At 55.2% G+C, this 12,364-nt stretch overlaps 1 protein-coding gene across 1 annotated transcript in view; it reads left to right on the top strand.

The window, feature by feature from the left end:
* STYX (serine/threonine/tyrosine interacting protein) overlaps nt 1-12,364 on the top strand; it is a 94,476-nt gene that overhangs the window by 65,155 nt on the left and 16,957 nt on the right. Inside the window, exon 11 of the mRNA XM_054716060.1 lies at nt 10,449-10,589. Within this exon, the coding sequence (XP_054572035.1) occupies nt 10,449-10,588 (140 nt within the window). The 3' untranslated portion in view covers nt 10,589. The remainder of the gene's footprint in view (nt 1-10,448; nt 10,590-12,364) is intronic.

Raw genomic sequence — 12,364 nt, 5'->3', positions numbered from 1 at the left:
AAGTTATTATTGATAGGTATGTACTTTTTGACATTTTTTTCATTGTTAACTATTTTATAATTTCTTCATTCCTTTCTTATTCTTTTGATCTGTTTTTTTGTGATTGGATGATTTTATGTAGTGGTATGCTTGCTTAGATTCCTTTTTCTTTTGTGCATCTACTATAGGTTTTTGCTTTATGGTTAACATGAGGCTTACATAAAATATCATATATATAATAAAGTCTTTGAAGTTGCTAACAATGTAAATTCAAAAGCATTCTAAAACTATATTTTTACTCTCCCCCTAAACATCTTACATTTTTGATGTCACAGTTTGTATCTTTTTATCTGTGCATCCATTAACAAATTATTATGGTTATAGTTTTTGGTATTTTGGGGGGTTTTTTTTTTGGTCTTCATAACTAGATTTTTTTTTTTTTTTTTTTTTTTTTTTTTTTTTTTTTTTTTAAATTTCTTTATTGATTAAGGTGTCACATATTTGTCCTCATCCCCCCATTCCCATCCCACCCCTCTCCCCACGCATGCCCCAATCCCCTGTTGAACTTAACCGTTGGATAGGCTTATATGCATGCATACAGGTCCTTTGGTTGAACTCTCCCCCTCCCCCCCACCCTCCCCCTACCCTCCCCTATCCTCCCTCTGAGGCCCGACAGTCCGATCGATGCCTCCTTGCTTCTGGTTCTCTTCTTGTTCCTCAGTCTATGCTGCTCATCATTTCCCCTAGATGAGCAAGATCATATGTCACTAGATATATACTAATAAGAACTGAATGTGAGACGAGCAATAATAGTTATGCTGACAGGCAAATGAATCACTCTGTAGCGAGCTTCCCCCTGGACCAACAGTTCTTTTGAGACCCAATTTCAATGTCCAGTAGTTCCTTATGTGTACATGTCAGCACTGACCCCTCAGCTCTGGATGGTGGACAAATGGTGGTAATGGAGGTCTGACTCCCTCTGGTTTGGTCTCGGCCGAACCCAGGGGCACGGCGTCACCCGGACTAAGGGGCACGTGGCCTCACCCATACCCAAGGGGCGCGTGGTCTCACCCGGGCCTGGGACCCAGCCTCACCCGGATGGATCCAGGGGCGCACGGCCTCACCCGGACCCAGGATCTGGCTTCACCCGTACCCAGGGACGCTTGGCCTCTCTCAGACCCAGGGGCACGTGGCCTCACCCGGGCTTAGTTGCACAAGGCCTCACCTGGTTCTAGGGACACATGGTCTCTCCCGGACCCAGGGACGCTTGGCCTCTCCCAGACCCAGGGCCACTTGGGCTCACCTGGGCCTAGGTGCACGAGGCCTCATCCGGATCCAGGGACACATGGTCGCACCCGGACCCAGGGACGCTTGGCCTCTCCCAGACCCAGGGCCACTTGGGCTCACCTGGGCCGAGGTGTACGAGGCCTCACCCGGATCCAGGGACACATGGTCTCACCCGGACCCAGGGACGCTTGGCCTCTCCCAGACCCAGGGCCACTTGGGCTCACCCGGGCCTAGGTGCACGAGGCCTCATCCGGATCCAGGGACACATGGTCTCACCCGGATCCAGGGACGCTTGGCCTCTCCCAGACCCAGGGCCACTTGGGCTCACCCGGGCCTAGGTGCACGAGGCCTCACCCGGATCCAGGGACACATGGTCTCACCCGGACCCAGGGACGCTTGGCCTCTCCCAGACCCAGGGCCACTTGGGCTCACCCGGGCCTAGGTGCACGAGGCCTCACCCAGATCCAGGGACACATGGTCTCACCCGGACCCAGGGACGCTTGGCCTCTCCCAGGCCCAGGGCCACTTGGGCTCACCCGGGCCTAGGTGCACGAGGCCTCACCCGGATCCTGGGACACATGGTCTCACCCGGACCCAGGGACGCTTGGCCTCTCCCAGACCCAGGGCCACTTGGGCTCACCCGGGCCTAGGTGCACGAGGCCTCACCCGGATCCAGGGACACATGGTCTCACCCGGATCCAGGGACGCTTGGCCTCTCCCAGACCCAGGGCCACTTGGGCTCACCTGGGCCTAGGTGCACGAGGCCTCACCCGGATCCAGGGACACATGGTCTCACCCGGATCCAGAGACGCTTGGCCTCTCCCAGGCCCAGGGCCACTTGGGCTCACCCGGGCCTAGGTGCACGAGGCCTCATCCGGATCCAGGGACACATGGTCGCACCCGGACCCAGGGACGCTTGGCCTCTCCCAGACCCAGGGCCACTTGGGCTCACCCGGGCCTAGGTGTACGTGGCCTCACCTGGATCCAGGGACACATGGTCTCACCCGGACCCAGGGACGCTTGGCCTCTCCCAGACCCAGGGCCACTGGGGCTCACCCGGGCCTAGGTGCACGAGGCCTCACCCGGATCCAGGGACACATGGTCTCACCCGGACCCAGGGATGCTTGGCCTCTCCCAGACCCAGGGCCACTTGGGCTCACCCGGGCCTAGGTGCATGAGGCCTCACCCAGATCCAGGGACTCATGGTCTCACCCGGACCCAGGGACGCTTGGCCTCTCCCAGGCCCAGGGCCACTTGGGCTCACCCGGGCCTAGGTGCACGAGGCCTCACCCGGATCCTGGGACACATGGTCTCACCCGGACCCAGGGACGCTTGGCCTCTCCCAGACCCAGGGCCACTTGGGCTCACCCGGGCCTAGATGCACGAGGCCTCACCCGTATCCAGGGACACATGGTCTCACCCGGATCCAGGGACGCTTGGCCTCTCCCAGACCCAGGGCCACTTGGGCTCACCCGGGCCTAGGTGCACGAGGCCTCACCCGGATCCTGGGACACATGGTCTCACCCGGACCCAGGGACGCTTGGCCTCTCCCAGACCCAGGGCCACTTGGGCTCACCCGGGCCTAGGTGCACGAGGCCTCACCCAGATCCAGGGACACATGGTCTCACCCGGACCCAGGGACGCTTGGCCTCTCCCAGGCCCAGGGCCACTTGGGCTCACCCGGGCCTAGGTGCACGAGGCCTCACCCGGATCCTGGGACACATGGTCTCACCCGGACCCAGGGACGCTTGGCCTCTCCCAGACCCAGGGCCACTTGGGCTCACCCGGGCCTAGGTGCACGAGGCCTCACCCGGATCCAGGGACACATGGTCTCACCCAGATCCAGGGACGCTTGGCCTCTCCAGAACCCAGGGCCACTTGGGCTCACCTGGGCCTAGGTGCACGAGGCCTCACCCGGATCCAGGGACACATGGTCTCACCCGGACCCAGGGACGCTTGGCCTCTCCCAGGCCCAGGGCCACTTGGGCTCACCCGGGCCTAGGTGCACGAGGCCTCATCCGGATCCAGGGACACATGGTCGCACCCGGACCCAGGGACGCTTGGCCTCTCCCAGACCCAGGGCCACTTGGGCTCACCCGGGCCTAGGTGTACGTGGCCTCACCTGGATCCAGGGACACATGGTCTCACCCGGACCCAGGGACGCTTGGCCTCTCCCAGACCCAGGGCCACTGGGGCTCACCCGGGCCTAGGTGCACGAGGCCTCACCCGGATCCAGGGACACATGGTCTCACCCGGACCCAGGGATGCTTGGCCTCTCCCAGACCCAGGGCCACTTGGGCTCACCCGGGCCTAGGTGCACGAGGCCTCACCCAGATCCAGGGACTCATGGTCTCACCCGGACCCAGGGACGCTTGGCCTCTCCCAGACCCAGGGCCACTGGGGCTCACCCGGGCCTAGGTGCACGAGGCCTCACCCGGATCCTGGGACACATGGTCTCACCCGGACCCAGGGACGCTTGGCCTCTCCCAGACCCAGGGCCACTTGGGCTCACCCGGGCCTAGGTGCACGAGGCCTCACCCGGATCCAGGGACACATGGTCTCACCCGGATCCAGGGACGCTTGGCCTCTCCCAGACCCAGGGCCACTTGGGCTCACCCGGGCCTAGGTGCACGAGGCCTCACCCGGATCCAGGGACACATGGTCTCACCCGGACCCAGGGACGCTTGGCCTCTCCCAGACCCAGGGCCACTTGGGCTCACCCGGGCCTAGGTGCACGAGGCCTCACCCGGATCCTGGGACACATGGTCTCACCCGGACCCAGGGACGCTTGGCCTCTCCCAGACCCAGGGCCACTTGGGCTCACCCGGGCCTAGGTGCACGAGGCCTCACCCGGATCCAGGGACACATGGTCTCACCCGGATTCAGGGACGCTTGGCCTCTCCCAGACCCAGGGCCACTTGGGCTCACCCGGGCCTAGGTGCACGAGGCCTCACCCGGATCCTGGGACACATGGTCTCACCCGGACCCAGGGACGCTTGGCCTCTCCCAGGCCCAGGGCCACTTGGGCTCACCCGGGCCTAGGTGCACGAGGCCTCATCCGGATCCAGGGACACATGGTCGCACCCGGACCCAGGGACGCTTGGCCTCTCCCAGACCCAGGGCCACTTGGGCTCACCCGGGCCTAGGTGTACGTGGCCTCACCTGGATCCAGGGACACATGGTCTCACCCGGACCCAGGGACGCTTGGCCTCTCCCAGACCCAGGGCCACTGGGGCTCACCCGGGCCTAGGTGCACGAGGCCTCACCCGGATCCAGGGACACATGGTCTCACCCGGACCCAGGGATGCTTGGCCTCTCCCAGACCCAGGGCCACTTGGGCTCACCCGGGCCTAGGTGCACGAGGCCTCACCCAGATCCAGGGACTCATGGTCTCACCCGGACCCAGGGACGCTTGGCCTCTCCCAGGCCCAGGGCCACTTGGGCTCACCCGGGCCTAGGTGTACGAGGCCTCACCCGGATCCTGGGACACATGGTCTCACCCGGACCCAGGGACGCTTGGCCTCTCCCAGACCCAGGGCCACTTGGGCTCACCCGGGCCTAGGTGCACGAGGCCTCACCCGGATCCAGGGACACATGGTCTCACCCGGATCCAGGGACGCTTGGCCTCTCCCAGACCCAGGGCCACTTGGGCTCACCCGGGCCTAGGTGCACGAGGCCTCACCCGGATCCAGGGACACATGGTCTCACCCGGACCCAGGGACGCTTGGCCTCTCCCAGACCCAGGGCCACTTGGGCTCACCCGGGCCTAGGTGCACGAGGCCTCTCCCGGATCCTGGGACACATGGTCTCACCCGGACCCAGGGACGCTTGGCCTCTCCCAGACCCAGGGCCACTTGGGCTCACCCGGGCCTAGGTGCACGAGGCCTCACCCGGATCCAGGGACACATGGTCTCACCCGGATCCAGGGACGCTTGGCCTCTCCCAGACCCAGGGCCACTTGGGCTCACCCGGGCCTAGGTGCACGAGGCCTCACCCGGATCCTGGGACACATGGTCTCACCCGGACCCAGGGACGCTTGGCCTCTCCCAGACCCAGGGCCACTTGGGCTCACCCGGGCCTAGGTGCACGAGGCCTCATCCGGATCCAGGGACGCATGGTCTCACCCGGACCCAGGGACACTTGGCCTCTCCCAGACCCAGGGGCACGTGGCCTCACCTGGGCCTAGGTGCACGAGGCCTCACCCGGATCCAGGGACACATGGTCTCACCCGGACCCAGGGACGCTTGGCCTCTTCCAGACCCAGGGCCACTTGGGCTCACCCGGGCCTAGGTGCACGAGGCCACACCCGGATCCGGGGACACATGGTCTCACCCGGACCCAGGGACGCTTGGCCTCTGAGACCCCGGGGCACGTGACCTCACCCATGCCTAGGTGCACGAGGTCTCACCCGGATCCAGGGACACACGGTCTCACCCGGACCCAGGGATGCCTGGCCTCCCCCAGACCCAGGGGCATGTGGCCTCACCCGGGTCTAGGCGCACGAGGCCTCACCCGGATCCAGGGACACACGGTCTCACCCGGACCCAGTGACGCCTGGCCTCCCCCAGACCCAGGGGCACGTGGCCTCACCCGGGCCTAGGCGCACGAGGCCTCACCCGGATCCAGGGACTCACGGTCTCACCCGGACCCAGGGACGCCTGGTCTCCCCCAGACCCAGGGGCACGCGGCCCCACCCGGGCCTAGGTGCACGAGGCCCCACCCGGATCCAGGGACACATGGTCTCGCCCGGACCTAGGGGTGCGTGGCCTCTCTCAGACCCAGGGGCACGTGGCCTCACCTGGACCTAGGTGCACGAAGCCACCCGGACCCAGGGGCGCGTTACCTCTCTCAGACCCCTGGTCGCGTGGTCTCACCCGGATCCAGGGGCTCACGGCCTCACCCGTACTCGGGACCCAGCCTTACCCGGATCCAGGGGCCCACGGCCTCACCCGGACCCAGGGTTCAGATTCGCCCGGACCCAGGGGCACATGGCCTCACCCGAACCCGGAATCCAGCTTCACCTGGACCCAGGGGCGCGTGGCCTCACCCAAACCCAGGGGCGTGAGGCCTCACCTAGACCCAGAGGCGTGTGACCACATCTGAGCCCAGAGGCTCACAGGCTCGCCTGGACTCGGGTCTCAGCGGGGTTTCGTCTTCTTGATCCCAATTCCTGTTGGTCAATTCCCTCTCAGCAATTCCTTCGGTCATTTTCTCAGAGCTCCAGAGCGGCTGCCGCAGAACTCGTTGGGCGGCGGGCTCGGCAAGGCTCTGGTGTGCCCGGTGCCCGGCGGTGGGCTGGTCCGGTGTCGCTGCGTCGGCCCTTGGGTCTGCAACGGTGGCCAGTCGCTGAGCGTGCGCACCTGGCCACTTCGGGGCATTGAGATTCTTGAAGGACTCGGAGGTCAGCAAGCACGGAGTCTCCCTCCCCATGTCTCCCAGGGGCTCGTCTGTCCGTGCTCGGCAGCGAGTGGAGCCGTCCCCTCAGCCGGAGACCGCCGGGGGAACTGCGCCGAGCACGTTCCAGGCCACCATTGTGTCGCCTGAGCCATAGTTCTTAAAGTGTGGACTTTGGGTCACCGGCATCAGCATCATCCTGCGTACCCCTCTCTTTTATTCTAGTTGTAGAGCATCTGCTCAGCCAGCCCCCCGGTCTTTCTGGCTGGTGTCTGCTCTGCTCTCCCGTCGTAGTCTCAATATTGTTGTGGTAGGCAACGATCAGGCTGCCGCCCTATGTCTCCATCTTGGTCCTCCTTTGTACAGTTAAGTCTTGATTGTTGTTGGTGTCACTGGGAGGAATTGTCCTCCAGGCCAATTGGCCGTGAGGACCCTCTTTGTCTATATAGGAAGAGTTGCTGTGCAGGAGACATGTTTGTGGGCCGGGTCTTGATGCAGCAATGCCTTGGCGCTCACTGAGTCTGCCTCTAGAATGCCTCCCTTATGCAAGTGATTGAAATCTGGTGTCATCTCCCACCAACCACTAGATGCCCTCGTTTCTGGGTCTCCAATGTAGTGTGGGTCAGCCACTACCTGAGGCACTCAGCAGGAAAAAGCTTCTGCTCAGCTTGGCTGGGGCGGAGCTACAGGGTGGAGCCTACAACCTTGGCTTCCTGTCAGCCCCGCCCTATGAGGCTCCTGTGTCTGTGTCCCTCTGTATTCCTTGCAAACACCTCTGAGAGAAACGCGCCCTGGAGTTTCGCCCACTGCCAAACAGTCCAGTCCCTCCCCTAATGAATCTGGACTCCCAGATTCTCGCCTGGAACTGGGTTTCAGTGTAGTTGGAACTGGGTCTCAGCGCAGTCTGGCGTCCCTGTCTCCTTCCCAGCAGGGCCACCCAGTGGCGCAGGCAAAAGTCCGTCCTCTGCGCACCTTCCAGTGCGCGCGTCTGGAGCCGCCGCTTCTCTGTGCCTCCGCCACCACAGCCCAAATTCATTCCCCCAGCGTGCGCCTGGCTTCCCAGGGTTTCGCCCGGAACTGGGGTTCAGTGCAGTCGGAACTGGGGTTCAGCACGGTCCTGAGCTTATGTCTCCTTCCCGCTAGGGCAGTTCAGTGGCGCAGGCAACAGTCCGTCCTTTGCGCCCCTTCCCGTGCGCGCCTCTGGAGCTCTGCCTTCCCCCGCTCCTCTGTGCCTGCGCCCCACAGCCCAGATTCATTCCCCCAGCCTGCGCCTGGCTTCCCAGGGTTTCGCCCGGAACTGGCGCTCAGTGCAGTCGGAGCCGGCGCTTAGCACACTCCGGAGCCTTTATCTCCTTCCTGCCAGTGAACGCCGGCCAGGCCGTCAGCCGCCCCTTCCTCTCCGGCTCCATCCTCCCCGCAGGCGCGCGTGCTCGTGTCTCCGCCAGTTTCTCCATACCTCAGGCTTTTACGGCTCCCCCGATTGTCCCCGTGGCCTTCTCCTTCCCCCCAGCTGTGGGCATTTCAGTCCGCCAGCTCTCCTGTGGTTCTGGACGATGTCCGTTCTGACCTCTAGTTGTGCCTTTGAAATTGTTGTGCCCGGCTGCAGGTTAGGTGTTTCACCTATGCCGCCATCTTGGTTTCTCCCATAACTAGATTTTTAAGTGAACAACCATCACTATTACATTAGATTATTCTGAATTTAACTCTATATTTACTTTAACCAGTGAGATTTATACTTTCATTTGCTTTTCTGTAAATAATTAGTACCTTTTTATCAACTTAATGAAGTCCCTTTAACATTTCTTATAAGGCCAGTCTAGCTCCCAGTAGTTGATGGTATGCAATTCCTTCAGCTTTTCCTTGTCTGGAAAACTCTCTCCTTTATTCTGGACAACTTTGTTAGGTAGAATATTCTTGGTTGGCAGTGTTTTTTTTTCTTTCAGCACTTTGAATATATCATGTCACTCCCTCTGTCCTGCAAAGTTTCTGCTGAAAAATCTGCTGATAGTCTTACGGGGGTTTCCTTATAACAAGTTGTTTTTCTCTTGCTGCTTTTAATATTCTCTCCTTGTCTTTTAAAAAATATATATATTTTATTGATTTTTCACAGAGAGGAGGGGAGAAGGATAGAGAGCCAGAAACATCGATGAGAGAGAAACATCGATCAGCTGCCTCCTGCACACTCCCCACTGGGGATGTGCCCTCAACCAAGGTACATGCCCTTGACCGGAATCAAACCTGGGACCCTTCAGTCCGCAGGCCAATGCTCTATCCACAGAGCCAAACTGGTTAGGGCTTCTCCTTGTCTTTAACTTCTGATGGTGTAATTATAATGTGTCTTGGTGTGAGTCTCTCTTGGGTTCATCTTATTTGGAACTTTATGAGATTCCTGGATCTGGATGTCTGTTTCCTTCCTAGGTTAGGGAATTTTTTAAAAATAAATTTTATGCCTTCCTTTTCTCTTTTTTTTTTTTCTTATGGGACTCCTATAAGGTGAATGTTGGTCTGCTTGATGTTGTCCCAAAGTCCCGTAAGCTATCTTCCCTTGTTTTCACTCTTTCTTTTTTGGCTTTTCTGATTAGATGAATTCCACTGCCCTGTCTTTAAATCCATTGATTTTTTTTTTTCTTTATCTAGTCTGATATGGAATCCTTTAGAATTTTTCAATTCAGTTATTAAATTCTTCAGCTCTGTGATTTCTGTTTGGTACTTTCTTACATTTTCTGTCACTTTGTTCATGTGTTGTTCTCCTGACCTCAGTGAGCATTTTTTTTTTTTTAAATATACTTCTTTATTGATTTCAGAGAGGAAGGGAGAAGGAGAGAGAGATAGAAACATCAGTGATGATAGACAATCATTGATCGGCTGTCTCCCGCACGCCCCACACTGGGGATCGAGCCCACAACCTGGGCATGTGCCCTTGGCCGGAATCGAACCTGAGACCCTTCAGTCCGCAGGCCGACGCTCTATCCACTGAGCCAAGCCAGCCAGGGCCTCAGTGAGCATTTTTATGACCATTCTTTTAAACCCTGTATCAGGTAAATCACTTATTTCTGTTTTATTAAGTTCTTTTTTTCTGAGATTTTTGTCTTGTTCTTTCATTTGGAGTGTATTCCTTTGTTTCTTCATTTTCTGTGACTCTCTGTGCTGGTATCTATGTGTTAGGTAAAACTGTGGCCTCTCTTAATCTTAAAGGAACAGTCTCATGTTGGAGATGAAACTTACATATTTTAACCCTCTACAAGCTCTTGGCTGTCTCTTAAACCTTTGTAATTGGCCTTCTTTTTTCTTAGTGACTCCCAGTAGTTGATGGTGTGCCAAGACCTGTCCGTGTCCCAGAGAGTAAGATTCCATGCAATACCTAGTGTGCAGGCTGATCGGAAGTCAAATCCTCAAGCAGCATCTTTTAAAATACACGAATATAATTCTATTAGGGGAAGACTTTGAGATGGGCATTTCTGTCTGCTCCCTATGTACTGAGTTCTGGGGCTGTGTGGGGGAAAGAGGCTAGCCAGTTAAGAACGGTTTCTTCTTTTGTCCACAAGCTCCTTTCTTGGAGACATCAGTGGCCTGGAGCTGGGTATAGCATAGCTATGATGTCTGCCACCCTACCCAGTCTCTGGATAGGGTGGTACTAAGTCCCTATGTGTGTGTTAAATTAGATACCTGCCCCTCAGGCTGCAGCTGTTAAGGTGAACTAATAACCTCTTCCACAGAAAGACTGGGTATTTCTGTCTGCTGCCTCTGTGCTGTGCCCTTAAGAACGATTTCTCTCTTATTTGTTACAGACCTGTGGGATCTGCAAACATCACCTTCGTTGGCCACCAGAGCCAGGCAATCAAGGGGCATCCTCTGGGTGGCAGATGCAGAAACCATCGTGCCAGACATGTGCATGAACTCCTTTTGCTCCTCACGCCGAAGCTTTTAAGGTAAGCCAGTTCCCTCTCTCGCGGAAAGCCTGAGAGCCTTTCATTCTGCTGCCTCTACACTGGGCCCTGGGTGGTTAGCCACGGTGAATTCCCGTGAGCCCTGTAAGAACTGTTTTTTAGTTCACTATAGCCTTGTGTGTCTTGTAGGTGCAAGCCCTGTTGGCTTTCAAAACTAGATGTTTTGGGGCCCATCTCTCAGGTGGAAGTCTTAAAAGTTGTAATGCCGGCTCTGAGGTCCATACCCTTTGTTCTTCAGGGAGAGTCTGGGAATTGTGAGTTCCCTCCCGGTTGTGTGTTGATGTGTTGCTATGCCAAGTGTAGGGTTTATGGTGAGAATCTGTTACTTAGCCTCTTCTACCCATTCCAATGTGGGTATTTTCTTGTTTGCTGCTGTGTAGAAGTCACTCAACTAGTTTCTGAATTTCACTGAGAGGAAATTGTTCCTTATGCAGCTGTAGATTCGATGTGTTCGTGGGAGGAGGTGAGTTCAAGAGCCAGAACAACATTTTATGGGTGGTTCTTCTTCTTTTTTTTATTTTTTAACTTTTATGGATTCTTATAAGAAATGCTATGTCACCACCATTTTTGATGGCACAGATAATCCTATTATGTGGAAATACATTGATATTAGTGATTGAATCGGAAATGATTCAGCAATGTTGGACCCAATGAGAAGTTTTAAGAGTACCTTCACCAATTTATTTCATTCATGTTTTCCTCTTAATGTTTGCACAAGAATTAGATATAGCAATCCATGTCTAATTAAGGGTTCTTTTAATAGGTATTAAGAAAAGTTCCAAGTAATAAGGAAGAATGTGTTATAGTTTTTAGTTGGCCACATTGTTTCTTCCATAGTGGTATGTAAATTAATGCTGCATCTTACATGCATGTAAATGAAAAAGAAGCATGTTATAGTTTTTAATTGGCTACATTGTTTCTTTCTTAGTGGTATGTAAACCAATGGTGTGTCTTACAATGTTTCTTAAGATTTGAATACAGAACATACCTTAAAATAATAATTCTCTAAACATGTTCACAAATGTTTCTTAAGATTTGAATACAGAACATACCTTAAAATAATAATTCTCTAAACATGTTCACAAATTATTTTATTTGATCTTTATATGAATACTCTGAAATAAGGTGGGCATTATTATTTCCATTGGCAAATGAAACTCGGGTAATTTTGATTTTCTTATAGCCTCACCTATTTTGTTTTATAGACTTTTGAACGTGAGCTAATAAAATAGTTCAGTAATTTATTTTCTATAACAGTAAGCCACAAATTTAAAGCATTTCTACTGTTGAATAGATCATGTTACATAATGACACCATTTTGAAAGTCTATGATATTGTAAATGAAAGATGGGCGTTAAGCATAGGGAGACTTATGTGTGAAGTTAAGGAATACTCAGATATGACAGGAATTCCTGGAAAGGGAACAAAAGATCAAACTTGGGAGAAATGTGTGGTATGGAAAGTATCTTAAATCTAGGCAAGGTGCTTTTTTGATATTCATTGTCATATTATTATAGATTTAGGTCTTATTGTTTAGTCCTTCCATGGTGGTTCATTTTCTCCTACATGCTGTGCCTTCAAATTATATAGCTGCCAAAAGTTACTGCTTGGTAGTCAGCTTCTTGCTTCCAAGCAAAAACACAACAACAACAAAAACCAACTCTGGAAGAATTGTTAGTTTATAGAATCAACAGGAGCTGGAGAGCCAGACTCAGGAAATGACAGAGGCCAAGAGAACCTAGGCAGCCAAGGACACA

This window comes from Eptesicus fuscus, chromosome 5 (genome assembly GCF_027574615.1).
Source record: "Eptesicus fuscus isolate TK198812 chromosome 5, DD_ASM_mEF_20220401, whole genome shotgun sequence".
In the NCBI taxonomy this organism is placed as follows: domain Eukaryota; kingdom Metazoa; phylum Chordata; class Mammalia; order Chiroptera; family Vespertilionidae; genus Eptesicus; species Eptesicus fuscus.
Note: the sequence above shows the minus strand (reverse complement) of the source record. Positions and strands in the feature narration are given on the sequence as shown.